The sequence below is a fragment of the Ambystoma mexicanum genome, chromosome 2q, assembly GCF_040938575.1.
Source record: "Ambystoma mexicanum isolate Mex_15411 chromosome 2q, UKY_AmexF1_1, whole genome shotgun sequence".
Taxonomy (NCBI): Eukaryota; Metazoa; Chordata; class Amphibia; order Caudata; family Ambystomatidae; genus Ambystoma; species Ambystoma mexicanum.
This window is the reverse complement of record NC_090924.1, coordinates 837,841,953-837,860,809: the sequence shown is the minus strand read 5'-3', so window position 1 is coordinate 837,860,809 and position 18,857 is coordinate 837,841,953. Positions and strand designations below refer to the sequence as shown.

General features: G+C 49.7%; 1 protein-coding gene across 1 annotated transcript in view; it reads right to left on the bottom strand.

The window, feature by feature from the left end:
* Window positions 1-18,857, bottom strand: part of NRP1 (neuropilin 1) — a 279,683-nt gene that overhangs the window by 24,798 nt on the left and 236,028 nt on the right. The window contains 1 exon segment of the mRNA XM_069648055.1: window positions 3,162-3,299. Within this exon segment, the coding sequence (XP_069504156.1) occupies window positions 3,162-3,299 (138 nt within the window).

Below are 18,857 nucleotides of genomic sequence, written 5' to 3'. Positions count from 1 at the left end.
CACCAGCCGTTAAAGTAGGGACCCGCAAAGGGACCTTGGTGCTAATTACGGTGCCGCAATTTGCGGTACCGTACTTAGCGCCTTCCCCATTCCCATTGAGCCCTATGGGGCAAAAATGGGAATGGGGAAGGGCCATGGAGGAAGGGGGAATTACCGCCCCGCCAACCTTGTAATGGGGTGGTAATTCCTCCTTTTTCCATGGCGGAGTCTGTAAGTTACCGGCATGGACCATGGTGCTACTAGCACCATGGTTTTCCGCCTGGATCGTAATGAGGGCCGATAAGCTTTAAAGGGCGCCATTTTCCACACATTTACCTAAAAATGCGCCCCTTCTACTACTGAAACACTACTGTGAAAAGTCATCAATTGCAGTTCGTGCATTTTGGCCACATTTGAGGTGCCGCTACTTTTCCAAATACGACCCCCCTCCCATCTTCCTTTGACCTTTGGGCGGTGACAGCCAAGCCATAGCAATATGTAGCTGCTTGCAGCATTAAACAACAATACACAGAGACCTGCAATCTGACGATGATGTCTGCACATTGCCTTCAACGCCTAGATACATTTCCGCAAAGCGGCACAAAGCTGTGGCCCAACTTGGAGCTGTTTGCAAGCTGTGCTGTCAGACACCAGGCGTGTACATCTGCTGCTGGCCAGATCCCTTGGTGCAGGGCAGAGGGTGCACAGGGCTGCGGATCCCTATTCTATGACAAAAGGCCCATGGGGCACCTCCAGGGTGCCAACAGGCCTCTCCAATTATGCCCAAGTGCAATCCGCTCTGGATCAAGAAAAGTATGGTGGGATGTTTGCAAGTTATCTGGCTAGATTGCCTTCCATGACTCGGTACACTCGTGTTTTGACCTTAACCGCTGTGGGCCTTGAACTTGTTGCACTCCCTGTGAACTTGCTTCAGTGAAAGAAATCACACTTTGGGCTGCAGACACTGCACCACATTTCAGATGATGTATTCAGAGAAGGTAAGGAGTACTTCTTCGAGATGATCATTGTAATGGCGGACCGCTATGCACCATGGACTTAAATGGCACCTCCCTTCTCTCTTCTTTTCAGATTTGGTCAATGGCTTGCCTTCAGCTTTTCACTTCCTTGTCAGATCCTGCTGGGGCATTCAAGCTCCCAATGAGTCCTTCATCCTGGTGGCACACCCTCCCTGTCTGCTAATTGGGCTGATGTATCTAGATGCCATTTGAAGAGAAAATACTTCATTTCACTAGCTAAAAAAATGATTCTGCAGGTTATAATTGCCATCTCCTTCGCAATTATCTAGAGACCTGGGAGTGTAAGGAACGCTTCACACTAAGGCAACACCCGCACACGCATGCATGCTTACACACACACACACACACACACACACGCGCACGCACGCACGCACGCACGCACGCACACACACACACACACCACACACACACACGCAAACCCACACACACACATTCATGCAAACACACATAGACACATTCATGCAAACACACATAGACACACACACACATGCATAGCTGATCCATAACCAAGTAAATGGGTTTGGAATGGGGGCTATGGTGATGAGCCTCCTATTTGCCTCAGTGCCCTGATCACCTGCAACAGGGCATATGGACCGGTGCACTGTGGACATCTCTGGAGCTTTTTCCGGCAACACATGGGAGCAAGTTTGACTGAGAGATGGTCAAGTGGCCAAAGTGTACTCAAAGTGAAGCGACATGAATTGGAAAAATGTAGATGTGGGTTTAAAGAGGCCATGCCCACCATCTTTGTGCGCATTTGTTCATGCGTCAACCTAAAGATGGAGCAAACATATTTAATTATGGCGGGTGTAGCTTGTAGGGAGTGGGCAGACGAATCCTAGCTGTGCTTCGAGCAGGATGAGGTGGAGGGCCTGTCATGTGGGCAGGGCTAGACAGCAGACTCTACCATTACAATATTTAATTTACAGTATTTGAATAAAACGTGTTTTGCCCAGAAATACACACTTTTAGGGTGCAGTCTTGATAAGGTCCCGAGTTTCAAGGGTCTGAGTGAGGTAGCACATTAGCCACTTGACCACATGTGTGCCCCAAAACCTGTTATGGGAAATAGGTCCATAGGATCGGGGGTTTCTGTTGAGCAGGTTAGCAGACAGAGGGTGCCATGGTGGGACAGAGTTGCACGTGGAGGACCCCACATGAACTCCTTTGAAATAACCAACAATGAAATAATAGAATTAACTCGTTGTGATTCTGGTGCAATATGTGTGGAGCTGGCGCAGCAGATGCCCGAGGGGCAACGCTGCCAGCCATATTTCAACACCAACACACGATAGTTATTGCAACATGTTTTGCATCAGGACACAAGCATTGGCTGCCTCACGCGACAGCGAGGGGCTCCATGAGGCTTCATTAAGACAGCAGATGCTGCTACGTGTGAAGTGTAAGCCTTAGCACTTGAACTGCCACACTGTGCCTCTGATTAATTGCTGACACTGCATGCATTACAGTGTGTACAGACTATTAACCCATTAGGTTACAGAGTGGGCCAACAGGGGGGAAGAAGGGGCAGGCAAGATTGTGAGTATCTAGGATGCTGGCTTTCTCACCACTTGTATGTATGGGACCGCATGATGTGAACTGCCGCTGCCACAAATGCATTTCTATGCCTCAGATAGGGGTATAGACTAAACGACCATCGGTCGTGGGACAATGAATAATTATTAGCAATATAAACCCCGACGAGCTCCGCATAAGGCGACCAACTAGTTGGGCAGAAAAAAGCAATCGGAGGGACCTCGACGCGTGAGTCATTTTGGGTACACTACACTTCACGTTAGGGATAGTGTTACAGTCATGCCCATGTCGGCGTCCCCTTTCGATCCTCGAAAAAAAGGGTCAATAATGCGTGATTACCACTAGATGTCGGACTATATGCTCAGCATGTGATTCTAAGCAGACTAAAAAGCATCAGAAACCACGTTTTCTCATCTTGACTTGACCACTCGTGTAGCAGGGAAGCCATAATGAGTGCACACCCCTCAGGATAGCAAATGGGGTCATTATTTTTATCACACACAGTATTACTGCAAAGCCCATCGTGATCCCACACGAACATCTAGTAGACACATTGATATGGAATCCAGCCAAATCTCTCTGAAATAATTGTTTTAGATCCACATGTACCTTTGTGATCTTGAACGGGGCCCACTTTGCTGGTCAGAATGGCCCACCTCAGCTCCACTTGTGTGTCATGCTCCCACTGGCACAGAGTCTTGTCCGATCCGAAGCCAAATTCACACGTGAAGTTATCAACCAGAATATCTGTGGAGGCAGTGAGAGAGGAAAGCAATATGCTTAACTGTAATCTATAGGACATACTTTCAATTGCCAAGTTCTTTTTAAACAGCAGCTCTTCTGTAAATCGCACACACACACACACCAAAACATTCAATGTGTAAACAATTTATAATGGATTTTACAACAGCAACCCAGAGCTGTTGCTTTTCAATCCCCCCCATCTTGTTACGAGCTACTACAATGGAGGGAGAGTGCAGAAAAATATCCCCTCAGTGCAAATGTGATCTGCTATTGCGACTAGCAAGAGTCACTAGCGCAGGGACACTTCTTTGTATCCCATTGGACCCTGTTGTGCTACCACGTCAGACACGTACTGCATGCGCCACTCCTATACAGTTACAGGATTATATGACAGAACTTTCAATTAAGGTTCCACCCACGTTCTCGAGCGGACGTTTGAGGTGGGAATTATACAGTTGACATGGCTGCCTCATCAACTGTGTCCTGCGCCCTCTGTAATGCATTCATATATGAGAAAGGCCAGATTAACACCCCAGTTAGGAATAGAACAATAATTATCTCGGGAGGATAGCTCAGGGGCAACGTACTCATCTTGGAAGCAAGACGACGCTGAGGTGAGCAACAGAGGTTCGATTTCTGGGTTTGCGCTTAGAAACCGCTGGGTATTAAGTGAGTTATAAATAACACATTACACATTAATTACAGCCCATAGAAATTATTTTCATAAACACGTTAGGCAACATTTGTAATCAAGCACGAATATAAGCACTTCAGAGTATCAGGCAGTGAACATGTTTCTTTGTCCTCAAGATGGGAAAACCTTTGTGAGACATTGACACTAATCCACGGAAAGAGGAAAGTTATCTTTGAACATCGGCAAAAACATGCTCAACACAAACCCCTGATCCTATGGACCATTGTTTAGGTGATGCTCACTGGATCCTTTTCTCATAGTGAGAGGTCGTGCTATCGCCCTGCACTGTTAGGCGGCCCTTTTGTGCATTATCTGTCTTTCGTTGTCCGTGCCCGTAAGCCTCCGGGTCATTTGCTGCGCATTATAAATATAGTATAGTAAAAGTAAAGTTATGATACTTTGCTCCCCGAAAGCCACCCTTAACCTACGCTCTACTCGCCAATCTCCCATCATAAGACAGGGACCACAGCATCTTTAGAGTTCTAGAAGCCAAGACCTCACTGTCACACTGTCCTTTGGGGCTTGTACTAATTTCACTCTTTCTACACACAGCAACTACTGCACAACACAAAACTGTTCCTCTCGCCGCCCAGTCATTTTCGAATAGTAACACATGCCATTATCCATTGGAGTACCGAGCGGGGGACGCAGAGGGGCATGTTGCCCCTCCGAGAAGCTCTTTTAGAGCCAGGCCAGGACATTTGGCAGTGGGACACGTCCGCCTTTCAGCACCATCACAGGGTACTGAACGGGAGAGGTGTTCCTCTGGCAGGACAATGAGGGTGGCGAGCACGGTGTTGCTGCTCAGCACCCTCATTGCCCTGGTACAGAGCATTTAAATGGGGGCCATTAGACATTGAAGTGAGATAGGGTACTGTTAGCAGGGGCTTTTGTTTCTTAAGAAATGTGAATGGGGTTGATCAGAAGTGAAAAGGGTGCATAAAGCTGCATGCTTTATTAAATAATTACTAAGGCTTTAAACCCCAAAGGGAAGTTATTAGGCTCATGTTAATCTGCATAATGCTATTGTGACTCTGCATGCAGGATGGGGAGGATAAAACTAAAGCCATACTCTTATTGCTCAACATATTTTTATGACGAAGTATATGGTGTATATTTAGCTTATTATGAAAGGTTAGTTCATTATGGAATGTGTTTCGCTTCCAAGGCATTGCTATAAATAAAGTATTATTTAAGCACATGAAATGCAAAGCATAACCTCAATAAATATCTGTATCACCTAAACCTGGGAAGATGTGTTCAGTTGCTTAAATTGTCCACATGCTGGTTTCACCAAAGTGTGTGATCCTGGGCAAATCATTTAATCGCAGTGTTTTATCTGCAGCTCTGTAAGTGATTTGCTTCATAGCTTATATTAACATATCATGCTGTTACAAAAAAGCCTGATGACTATAGAGTTGTTCCATATATAGTAATAGTGCAATTTGGGCATTTTGCACCACAAAGTCATTTGCCACTTAGCCCACTTATGGCAACTTATTCCAAAGTCACTTCCATGGTGCCTCTAAGTATCAAAGACTAATGATGCTCCTTTTTTTGGAGTTTTGCATGTATTTTGCCCCACAGAGCCTGGATAGAGCTCTAATAGATGAGTTACCTGAATCTGTAATGAACCTGCAGTTTTATTGTTTTCGTATGTGTATGTATTAAAATGCCATCTGCCACTAATGTTACCAAAACAGTTGATTGTGGACAGGGGGGGGGGGGGTTGGGGTGAATGAGACCTTATGGAATGGTGTGCACTGCTTTTGTGGGGAAAAGTAGCAGGACTTGTTTCGTGGCTGCCGCACCCCTCCACTCCTTGAAATGCTGGATACTCTCCTGCCCCTATTCCTCCCTGACTGGATAGTTGTAACGCCGTCCATGAAGGCTGAAACTCTACGCTCGCCAGCAAGCTGCACATTGTCCTGAATCATGACATCACTCGGCAAGACGACATTCACCCTTCTCTACAGTACCTTCATTGGTTGCCAGTGAAATGACGTGGCAAAGTCAAGGTCTTTGTTTTATTACAAACGGCACCACAAAGAATCGAAATACTTGTATCTGTTAAACCTGATCGCCTCCCACAAACCCACTGAATCGCTCCTGCCCTCAAAACAATTAATTGAATCCTCCCCGGTGGTGGCACTTAAACCATTGTGTGGTACGCATCCTTGTTCCTGAAAACCAGGAAAAGGGTGCTTTTTGAAGTGTAAAACATGGAGATTTGCCTCTGAGAAACCCTGATAACGTTTTGTTTTGTAGATTTCTTTCAAGTCTTATCTTTTATTACTGGGCTTGGGCAGACACAAGTGTGACATGGAGAATGATAATGGCCCCTTTCCCTGACAAGTCACTGGGAAGGAGCCATTAGCCTTCCAAAGCCCACTCATTCTGTGTATACGCCACAGTGCTAGCCTGCGATGTATCTAAGTTGACATGAAAATAGTGAAGCAAGAATGCATACACACTTACACATTTTATATAGCAGATGCTTGTGTGAAACAATTCTGTGATGTGAAGGCAAGTAGGGCAGTACACAGGTGTCTGGTGGTCTTGTGCAGGTTAGAAAGTTTCAAGCATCAGGGTGTTGTAAATTGGTATGGACTCCTTCAATTCGGGAATTTTACAATTCGTGAGTATATCCCTGTTCTTCAATATAATAAAAGCAGAGAAACCACACATCAGCCCTCATTACAACACCGGCGCTAAACCATGGCGCTATTAGCACCATGGTTGGTGTCGGTGTTGTAACAAGTCCGCCATGGGGAAATACCGCCCATTCCAAGCTTGGCGGGGTGGTATTTCCCCATTTCCCCATGGCCCTTCCCTATTCCCATTTTTGCCCAATAGGGCTCAATGGGAATGGGGAAGGCTGCAATTACGGTACCGCAAATTGCGGTACCGTAATTGCCTGCGAGGTCCCTTTGCGGGTCCCTACTTTAACAGCTGGTCCAGACCAGCCGTTCAGGTCGGGTCCCCGCAAAGGGACCTAGTAGTAAGGCGCTAAGTGGTTAACGGCGTCGCAGCCTTTTACGGCACCGTTAACCACCTAGCGCCAGGGTCGTAATGAGGCCCATCGACTCTGATCTGAATACCATGATGGTGGGGGATTCGAATCCCTTTGTACGCGGATTCAGGAAAAGATGTGAGCTGTTCATGCGCATTTTAGACGTGAGAAGTTCGGACTCCGCTAAAATATTGAAAAAGAAGGTGAAAAGGTGGTACCAATTAACTGATAAACGGGATTTAGGACGTCCGAAACTGTATAAGGGACATGACATTCTCTATCTCCCGCTGACTGAGGTTAGATTGTATCTGAAAAGGGTTCCCTTGGGCCAAAGTGAGACATGGTTACCTCAAGTTAAGGCTGAACTGCCTACCAACAGTGGCGGTGTTGGGCCCAAAACTGGTTATCCTTACGGAACTGCGCCTGTGCAGACTGCGCGGAACGGTTGCGGGATCACTGGAGCACTTAGTTTTGTCCTGCCCGTCGATGATGAATGTGAGGTCACAGACCTGTGAACCCTTTATTAAATCTTCCTCTGCGATTACAGTAAAAGACTTTTGGCACGACCCTAAACTTAGCCGTGGCGAAATATTTGATGCATGTGTTTGATCAAATTGAGGAGGTGATGAGCGATATTACAGAGGATTTGGATTTGATACAATGAGACAGTTTTTGATGAAAATGTCTTAATGAAATAACGTTTTAAAGTTTTTGGAGTCCATGTTGCATGTCGGAATGTCTATGTACAATGTAATGATGAAATTGTGTTATGTATGTAGTAAGTATTGTGTAATGGTACTTAGTGCACTAAAAATGCAATAATACATTAAAACTTTTCGGGAATAAAGGGTGTTTAAAATGAATGTTGAAAGCAAGGAAAATGGGCGTTTTAAAAAAATGGAGACGTGCGTGGGTACAACTTCCGACTGAGAGCACCACCACCGGAAACCCTCCTCCCCTTTCCAATTTCAACTTATGGGGGGCAAGGGAGTCAAAGATTTGAAGTCCGAGGAGCCCCACTTTGGGCACTCTCCTCAACATCTTTGAGGCTAGTGCACTCTCAACCAATTCCTTGGGAATGTTCTGTGCGGTTTTTTTCCTTTGCTTGCCAGAGCCCTTACGGTTTTACTGTAAGAACTGCGCCATTCAAAATGTCAAAATAATACTTAATTATGGCGTGCGAGACCAGCATGTGATGTGGTTCAGTCAACGATCCCTTTGTTTTGATAGCCCGCTAGGTGGCAGTATTGCAACAGAGAAAAAAGTGCACCCAATTTGAAACAGAAGAGTTCGAACGTTGCTATCTTCGTTGAGAGCTTTATAACATAACATACACCATCCATGTAGGTTAAGGGAAGTCTGTCTTGCCACGCGTATTATCATGAGGGTGTGCGCATATCTTCGTTTTCATCTCGTCCTCAGCGTTCCGCTAACTTTTCAACGGACTTGTTTTCAAAAAAAGACGCCATCTGAAATGCAAATTTACGAGGAGAAGAGAAATGTCGTTTGGCCTTTCCTTGAAAGGAAATAACTCCGTGGTCGTGCAGAATAACCACGCTCTCATCAGCACATACCACAAGAAGCCGGGCCTCAATCGCAGGCAATGGGGGCGCCAAGCAGGATGCGAACTTTTAAAATGGCGACATGGCAAGTCAAGTGAGGACACAATGGGCGGAAACGCCCCATTAAGTGCTGTATTAATGGCGCAGTGACTGTCCCGCGCAACAACGCAATTATACCGAGTGGATACACTCTCGTGAATTATTAGTACCTTCTATGTTATCCTAAAAGGCACTGGGCTGCGTTGTGCGCGCGAGTGGTCTCCTGGCCTGCTGCTACATACTTAAATAGATGCACCGAAAGATCAAGCTGACGTTGCTGAAGGAGATTTGCAGCCATAAAAGAGAATAGCTCCAGGAACGAGAGCTTTGTGAGTCCGCAGACACTTGGCTGTTTCCAAAGGCACACTGTGTGCATGCTGCTTTTTATTAGCCGAGAACGAAATGTGCGTTGCATTATTTTAATGCACTTTTTTCAAAGTTCGCACGTTTTATCCATTTTTTCATGAAGCGCTTAGATTGCTATACTTCTCGTTCTTCAAAAATGTCCCCTCTGCTGACATATGGTCTTTCCCTTCTGTAATGGCTTGGCAGGCGAAGAACGGTGGTCTGGAGGGTTGCCCAGAGCATTGCCAGTGGTTAAGATTAAGTCTAAACCTTCCAGCCATCACCTCTTTGTTTTTGCTATGTCACCCCGAGTGGGACGGGTATGCCCAGACGTGGGTCCCGTGCCTGCTGGGCCTAGAGACCCAAGCTACTCCTCACTGATGAGCCCCAACAAGGGCGAAACATGTTTGGGGATGCTTGTGGTCTCGTGCAGAAGGGATGTGGCCTAGCAGTTCGGGCTGGACTGCCCCTTTTGGGGTGGGGCCAAGCCTGATTTGCATATGGTCTTTCCCTTCTGTAATGGCTTGGCAGGCGAAGAACGGTGGTCTGGAGGGTTGCCCAGAGCATTGCCAGTGGTTAAGATTAAGTCTAAACCTTCCAGCCATCACCTCTTTGTTTTTGCTATGTCACCCCGAGTGGGACGGGTATGCCCAGACGTGGGTCCCGTGCCTGCTGGGCCTAGAGACCCAAGCTACTCCTCACTGATGAGCCCCAACAAGGGCGAAACATGTTTGGGGATGCTTGTGGTCTCGTGCAGAAGGGATGTGGCCTAGCAGTTCGGGCTGGACTGCCCCTTTTGGGGTGGGGCCAAGCCTGATTTGCATATGGTCTTTCCCTTCTGTAATGGCTTGGCAGGCGAAGAACGGTGGTCTGGAGGGTTGCCCAGAGCATTGCCAGTGGTTAAGATTAAGTCTAAACCTTCCAGCCATCACCTCTTTGTTTTTGCTATGTCACCCCGAGTGGGACGGGTATGCCCAGACGTGGGTCCCGTGCCTGCTGGGCCTAGAGACCCAAGCTACTCCTCACTGATGAGCCCCAACAAGGGCGAAACATGTTTGGGGATGCTTGTGGTCTCGTGCAGAAGGGATGTGGCCTAGCAGTTCGGGCTGGACTGCCCCTTTTGGGGTGGGGCCAAGCCTGATTTGCATATGGTCTTTCCCTTCTGTAATGGCTTGGCAGGCGAAGAACGGTGGTCTGGAGGGTTGCCCAGAGCATTGCCAGTGGTTAAGATTAAGTCTAAACCTTCCAGCCATCACCTCTTTGTTTTTGCTATGTCACCCCGAGTGGGACGGGTATGCCCAGACGTGGGTCCCGTGCCTGCTGGGCCTAGAGACCCAAGCTACTCCTCACTGATGAGCCCCAACAAGGGCGAAACATGTTTGGGGATGCTTGTGGTCTCGTGCAGAAGGGATGTGGCCTAGCAGTTCGGGCTGGACTGCCCCTTTTGGGGTGGGGCCAAGCCTGATTTGCATATGGTCTTTCCCTTCTGTAATGGCTTGGCAGGCGAAGAACGGTGGTCTGGAGGGTTGCCCAGAGCATTGCCAGTGGTTAAGATTAAGTCTAAACCTTCCAGCCATCACCTCTTTGTTTTTGCTATGTCACCCCGAGTGGGACGGGTATGCCCAGACGTGGGTCCCGTGCCTGCTGGGCCTAGAGACCCAAGCTACTCCTCACTGATGAGCCCCAACAAGGGCGAAACATGTTTGGGGATGCTTGTGGTCTCGTGCAAAAGGGATGTGGCCTAGCAGTTCGGGCTGGACTGCCCCTTTTGGGGTGGGGCCAAGCCTGATTTGCATATGGTCTTTCCCTTCTGTAATGGCTTGGCAGGCGAAGAACGGTGGTCTGGAGGGTTGCCCAGAGCATTGCCAGTGGTTAAGATTAAGTCTAAACCTTCCAGCCATCACCTCTTTGTTTTTGCTATGTCACCCCGAGTGGGACGGGTATGCCCAGACGTGGGTCCCGTGCCTGCTGGGCCTAGAGACCCAAGCTACTCCTCACTGATGAGCCCCAACAAGGGCGAAACATGTTTGGGGATGCTTGTGGTCTCGTGCAGAAGGGATGTGGCCTAGCAGTTCGGGCTGGACTGCCCCTTTTGGGGTGGGGCCAAGCCTGATTTGCATATGGTCTTTCCCTTCTGTAATGGCTTGGCAGGCGAAGAACGGTGGTCTGGAGGGTTGCCCAGAGCATTGCCAGTGGTTAAGATTAAGTCTAAACCTTCCAGCCATCACCTCTTTGTTTTTGCTATGTCACCCCGAGTGGGACGGGTATGCCCAGACGTGGGTCCCGTGCCTGCTGGGCCTAGAGACCCAAGCTACTCCTCACTGATGAGCCCCAACAAGGGCGAAACATGTTTGGGGATGCTTGTGGTCTCGTGCAGAAGGGATGTGGCCTAGCAGTTCGGGCTGGACTGCCCCTTTTGGGGTGGGGCCAAGCCTGATTTGCATATGGTCTTTCCCTTCTGTAATGGCTTGGCAGGCGAAGAACGGTGGTCTGGAGGGTTGCCCAGAGCATTGCCAGTGGTTAAGATTAAGTCTAAACCTTCCAGCCATCACCTCTTTGTTTTTGCTATGTCACCCCGAGTGGGACGGGTATGCCCAGACGTGGGTCCCATGCCTGCTGGGCCTAGAGACCCAAGCTACTCCTCACTGATGAGCCCCAACAAGGGCGAAACATGTTTGGGGATGCTTGTGGTCTCGTGCAGAAGGGATGTGGCCTAGCAGTTCGGGCTGGACTGCCCCTTTTGGGGTGGGGCCAAGCCTGATTTGCATATGGTCTTTCCCTTCTGTAATGGCTTGGCAGGCGAAGAACGGTGGTCTGGAGGGTTGCCCAGAGCATTGCCAGTGGTTAAGATTAAGTCTAAACCTTCCAGCCATCACCTCTTTGTTTTTGCTATGTCACCCCGAGTGGGACGGGTATGCCCAGACGTGGGTCCCGTGCCTGCTGGGCCTAGAGACCCAAGCTACTCCTCACTGATGAGCCCCAACAAGGGCGAAACATGTTTGGGGATGCTTGTGGTCTCGTGCAGAAGGGATGTGGCCTAGCAGTTCGGGCTGGACTGCCCCTTTTGGGGTGGGGCCAAGCCTGATTTGCATATGGTCTTTCCCTTCTGTAATGGCTTGGCAGGCGAAGAACGGTGGTCTGGAGGGTTGCCCAGAGCATTGCCAGTGGTTAAGATTAAGTCTAAACCTTCCAGCCATCACCTCTTTGTTTTTGCTATGTCACCCCGAGTGGGACGGGTATGCCCAGACGTGGGTCCCGTGCCTGCTGGGCCTAGAGACCCAAGCTACTCCTCACTGATGAGCCCCAACAAGGGCGAAACATGTTTGGGGATGCTTGTGGTCTCGTGCAGAAGGGATGTGGCCTAGCAGTTCGGACTGGACTGCCCCTTTTGGGGTGGGGCCAAGCCTGATTTGCATATGGTCTTTCCCTTCTGTAATGGCTTGGCAGGCGAAGAACGGTGGTCTGGAGGGTTGCCCAGAGCATTGCCAGTGGTTAAGATTAAGCCTAAACCTTCCAGCCATCACCTCTTTGTTTTTGCTATGTCACCCCGAGTGGGACGGGTATGCCCAGACGTGGGTCCCGTGCCTGCTGGGCCTAGAGACCCAAGCTACTCCTCACTGATGAGCCCCAACAAGGGCGAAACATGTTTGGGGATGCTTGTGGTCTCGTGCAGAAGGGATGTGGCCTAGCAGTTCGGGCTGGACTGCCCCTTTTGGGGTGGGGCCAAGCCTGATTTGCATATGGTCTTTCCCTTCTGTAATGGCTTGGCAGGCGAAGAACGGTGGTCTGGAGGGTTGCCCAGAGCATTGCCAGTGGTTAAGATTAAGTCTAAACCTTCCAGCCATCACCTCTTTGTTTTTGCTATGTCACCCCGAGTGGGACGGGTATGCCCAGACGTGGGTCCCGTGCCTGCTGGGCCTAGAGACCCAAGCTACTCCTCACTGATGAGCCCCAACAAGGGCGAAACATGTTTGGGGATGCTTGTGGTCTCGTGCAGAAGGGATGTGGCCTAGCAGTTCGGGCTGGACTGCCCCTTTTGGGGTGGGGCCAAGCCTGATTTGCATATGGTCTTTCCCTTCTGTAATGGCTTGGCAGGCGAAGAACGGTGGTCTGGAGGGTTGCCCAGAGCATTGCCAGTGGTTAAGATTAAGTCTAAACCTTCCAGCCATCACCTCTTTGTTTTTGCTATGTCACCCCGAGTGGGACGGGTATGCCCAGACGTGGGTCCCGTGCCTGCTGGGCCTAGAGACCCAAGCTACTCCTCACTGATGAGCCCCAACAAGGGCGAAACATGTTTGGGGATGCTTGTGGTCTCGTGCAGAAGGGATGTGGCCTAGCAGTTCGGGCTGGACTGCCCCTTTTGGGGTGGGGCCAAGCCTGATTTGCATATGGTCTTTCCCTTCTGTAATGGCTTGGCAGGCGAAGAACGGTGGTCTGGAGGGTTGCCCAGAGCATTGCCAGTGGTTAAGATTAAGTCTAAACCTTCCAGCCATCACCTCTTTGTTTTTGCTATGTCACCCCGAGTGGGACGGGTATGCCCAGACGTGGGTCCCGTGCCTGCTGGGCCTAGAGACCCAAGCTACTCCTCACTGATGAGCCCCAACAAGGGCGAAACATGTTTGGGGATGCTTGTGGTCTCGTGCAGAAGGGATGTGGCCTAGCAGTTCGGACTGGACTGCCCCTTTTGGGGTGGGGCCAAGCCTGATTTGCATATGGTCTTTCCCTTCTGTAATGGCTTGGCAGGCGAAGAACGGTGGTCTGGAGGGTTGCCCAGAGCATTGCCAGTGGTTAAGATTAAGCCTAAACCTTCCAGCCATCACCTCTTTGTTTTTGCTATGTCACCCCGAGTGGGACGGGTATGCCCAGACGTGGGTCCCGTGCCTGCTGGGCCTAGAGACCCAAGCTACTCCTCACTGATGAGCCCCAACAAGGGCGAAACATGTTTGGGGATGCTTGTGGTCTCGTGCAGAAGGGATGTGGCCTAGCAGTTCGGGCTGGACTGCCCCTTTTGGGGTGGGGCCAAGCCTGATTTGCATATGGTCTTTCCCTTCTGTAATGGCTTGGCAGGCGAAGAACGGTGGTCTGGAGGGTTGCCCAGAGCATTGCCAGTGGTTAAGATTAAGTCTAAACCTTCCAGCCATCACCTCTTTGTTTTTGCTATGTCACCCCGAGTGGGACGGGTATGCCCAGACGTGGGTCCCGTGCCTGCTGGGCCTAGAGACCCAAGCTACTCCTCACTGATGAGCCCCAACAAGGGCGAAACATGTTTGGGGATGCTTGTGGTCTCGTGCAGAAGGGATGTGGCCTAGCAGTTCGGGCTGGACTGCCCCTTTTGGGGTGGGGCCAAGCCTGATTTGCATATGGTCTTTCCCTTCTGTAATGGCTTGGCAGGCGAAGAACGGTGGTCTGGAGGGTTGCCCAGAGCATTGCCAGTGGTTAAGATTAAGTCTAAACCTTCCAGCCATCACCTCTTTGTTTTTGCTATGTCACCCCTAGTGGGACGGGTATGCCCAGACGTGGGTCCCGTGCCTGCTGGGCCTAGAGACCCAAGCTACTCCTCACTGATGAGCCCCAACAAGGGCGAAACATGTTTGGGGATGCTTGTGGTCTCGTGCAGAAGGGATGTGGCCTAGCAGTTCGGGCTGGACTGCCCCTTTTGGGGTGGGGCCAAGCCTGATTTGCATATGGTCTTTCCCTTCTGTAATGGCTTGGCAGGCGAAGAACGGTGGTCTGGAGGGTTGCCCAGAGCATTGCCAGTGGTTAAGATTAAGTCTAAACCTTCCAGCCATCACCTCTTTGTTTTTGCTATGTCACCCCGAGTGGGACGGGTATGCCCAGACGTGGGTCCCGTGCCTGCTGGGCCTAGAGACCCAAGCTACTCCTCACTGATGAGCCCCAACAAGGGCGAAACATGTTTGGGGATGCTTGTGGTCTCGTGCAGAAGGGATGTGGCCTAGCAGTTCGGGCTGGACTGCCCCTTTTGGGGTGGGGCCAAGCCTGATTTGCATATGGTTTTTCCCTTCTGTAATGGCTTGGCAGGCGAAGAACGGTGGTCTGGAGGGTTGCCCAGAGCATTGCCAGTGGTTAAGATTAAGTCTAAACCTTCCAGCCATCACCTCTTTGTTTTTGCTATGTCACCCCGAGTGGGACGGGTATGCCCAGACGTGGGTCCCGTGCCTGCTGGGCCTAGAGACCCAAGCTACTCCTCACTGATGAGCCCCAACAAGGGCGAAACATGTTTGGGGATGCTTGTGGTCTCGTGCAGAAGGGATGTGGCCTAGCAGTTCGGGCTGGACTGCCCCTTTTGGGGTGGGGCCAAGCCTGATTTGCATATGGTCTTTCCCTTCTGTAATGGCTTGGCAGGCGAAGAACGGTGGTCTGGAGGGTTGCCCAGAGCATTGCCAGTGGTTAAGATTAAGTCTAAACCTTCCAGCCATCACCTCTTTGTTTTTGCTATGTCACCCCGAGTGGGACGGGTATGCCCAGACGTGGGTCCCGTGCCTGCTGGGCCTAGAGACCCAAGCTACTCCTCACTGATGAGCCCCAACAAGGGCGAAACATGTTTGGGGATGCTTGTGGTCTCGTGCAGAAGGGATGTGGCCTAGCAGTTCGGGCTGGACTGCCCCTTTTGGGGTGGGGCCAAGCCTGATTTGCATATGGTCTTTCCCTTCTGTAATGGCTTGGCAGGCGAAGAACGGTGGTCTGGAGGGTTGCCCAGAGCATTGCCAGTGGTTAAGATTAAGTCTAAACCTTCCAGCCATCACCTCTTTGTTTTTGCTATGTCACCCCTCTGCTGAGGCCATATTTCCAGTGCATTCATCCCACGGTGTGAACGGCTGCTGGTGACGCGCCAGGCTACCCAACGTCTTCCCCGGCCACTCCCCGGCCTGCTTGCGATCCCAGACTAGACACGTCATAATGCGACAGTCTCATGATTCCCACTGTGCATACATGCCCCTATGGATAATTCCCATGACCACCTGTGGGAAATCTGAAGTCTTCCCCAGGTCTAGGGGATTCCCGATCAACCAGCAGGACAACATGCAGATTTTTGGAACTACCTACCCACATGCTTGCCAACCCTACCGATTTGGGCGGTAGGGTACTGCTATTTATGCAGTTCTACCGCCTTCAGATTTCACTGTACAATCCTACCGATTTCCAGGCCTGTCTGCCTCAGGCCCAGCCAGCCCGGCGTGAGGAGAGCACCATTCAGAAGCTGGCGTGGTGAGATGGCCCATTCATTTTATGGATGTATGCCTGACCACAGATGACGTGAAATGCACACAAAGAGCTAAACTAATGAAAGGATACAGGAAGCGAGGAACACGAAACTCATCTGTCAAGGGCAAAGACGGCATCAGGGCCTTTCAAGCTTTTCAGTTGAGAGAGAAAATGAGCCTCAGGGATGCCCCCAGCAACTGCCCCATGTTGCCAGTTAGCAGTCTTATAAGACAGCAATATATTTATCTCTATATTACTTTTGTTCCGGGGGCTTGCCTTACAAGCTGCATTTGTGGGAGCCCTTGGAGCTGTCACTTCCCTTAGGGTATAATGAAGTGTTAGCACCTCATTGTCTTTTAACACCAGTTCCTCCACATCAGGCACTTGCTGACATAGAAGGATTTATAGCTTTTCAGTGGGTATTTCTTGTTTCAGCTCCCTGCTGCCTGGCCATCTTGTGATAATCAGTGGGTAAAATTGATGTGACATCATTTCCTGTGATGTCATCATTATGATACTTACTAGTTTTGAAACTTTAAGATTCCTACATATTTTTGGTCACAGAATGTTGGCATGTATGCACCATGGTCCTGGATCTATTGCTCAAACCCAACTGCTCATTGCTGCAACTGCTCGTCATTAAGTGGTCTCTGCTTTGGACTAGCAGACCCTTTAATCAGGTAGTGCAAACTGACCCCTTAATGACGTGCGGGCACCCCAACCTACAAGGTGAGGAAGGGGCTGGGGTGAAGGGGCATGGTTGACTGCATGGTGGTGGGCGTGTATGGCGGGGAGGTGTTTGGAGTGAGGGTAATACATAGTGAAGGTATGATTGTAAATCGCGAGGGGTGAAGAAATGCCTGGCATTGATATGCTTATAATGTGGGGAGAAGGTCGGGAGGCTGGGTCAGGAAGAATTGGGGCAACAGGGTTTTATGAGGGTGGGCGACTACAAGGATGAACTGGGGAAGGGGGTGCAGTAAAGGTGTTGAGGGTAACTCTTGATAGGGGGATAGGAAAGGGGAGTCTTGGAGGAACCTCGGAAAGGAAGAGAGTGGTGAGAGTATTGGAGAGATGCAAAGGGTACAGGGGAGGTGCAGGAATTAGTTTTAGTGAGGAGGGACGAGCAGTTGCATAGATCACCACCTGGGGTTGACCAATATGCAAGTGCGCATAGGCAATATTATGGGGCGAGCAGTTAGAGGGGTGAGTAGGTGGGGTCGACAAGATGTATAGTCGACCTCTGGGTTCTCTATAAATAGACATAGTACCCCTACCACGCATAGTATTTTTGAAAACCTGTATGTCATGTTTTGTCACCCCTAAAAAATATATTGGCATTCATGTTTGGGCAACTGGAATGAATATGGGGCAGTAGTCAATCACATCACTACTCTACCATGTCAAATAATGCACAGAAGAGTCTGCAATGATCCTTCTGTGCACCATGTCAGAAGGGGTGAGCATGTTGCCCACATCGCCACTCCCCAGAGAGCCCCCCAGATGCCCCATCTGTGAAAGCTCACCCCTTGATGTAGGGGAGCGCGTATTTTTATACTGCTGAGATTTTATTTTTTTACTCTACCTTTTCGGTGGGGGGGCAAACATTTGTGCAAATCAGTCTTTATAATGCTGTATTTACCACACAGGGGATTCACACAAAATACTGCATGAGGTAAATACCAATTGGCCTCTAATCAGGCATGCAGTGAAAACAGGCGGTATTTAAAGTACAGCTTTGTTTAGCGTTACCACCCGACTCGTAATAAGGGCCTTGGACGCACGTGGATGGATATCCTGAAAACCTTGGCTGAATTTGGACCTGGCTCAGGCTCACTGGCTTAAACTGGTTTGTTTCCGCTCCACAAATCCTGTCCTCGTCTTGTAACTTCCCCTTCTTTTATGCTTCGTCCTAGTCTTCACATCCCAATACTGTGTAATGCAAGCATCTCGATTCATCTGCGGATAGACCCTGACCCGTCAGAGGCTTGTTACTTCACTGGTGACGCGCAGTCGATCCTCCATCTGTGTCGTTGAAGCCCGCAACATCTTGCTCCCCTATTTCAAGAGCACACTTTTGCACTTGGTGTATATCAAGCCAGGGCAGTCCCTGCTACGTCTTCCCGTAACTATCTGGGAGTGGTCTGCTCTGTGAAGATTGCGAGAATATGAACTGGTTGTATGCGCTTGAAGGGACTGTCCTATTAGCAGGTGTTGCCAGTGCATCAGGTCGCCATCCGGTACTTGAATTGTGGATTGCAATTTGAGCTAAGTGGACATGGAAGCTCTGAACATACAATACACTATGCAGCAGTGTGATCCTGGTCAATTGCACTATCATAATACAATCCCCAAGTTTCACTGGCTGTGAAAGTATATACCTTCCCACAGTCGCCTTATTAGCCGCCTGCCTTCATGGCACTGAATGGGCTCAGCATGCCACTGCCTGAAACACAGGTGCTGCCAGGTTAAGCAGCTTTGCCCACCTTGCAACTGGCTGGCTGGTGACAGTAGCAATAACATCAGCAGGGTGTGCTGCTAGGGCTGAGAGTAAAAAATACAACTGGGGTCTGATTACAGACTCTTTGCACCGGTGCAAGTGCAAAGTTGCACGGTATTCGCACTAGAGCAAAAATTGCCCTAGTGCAAAAAAGATACATTTTCACTGAATTTTTGTACCAGGG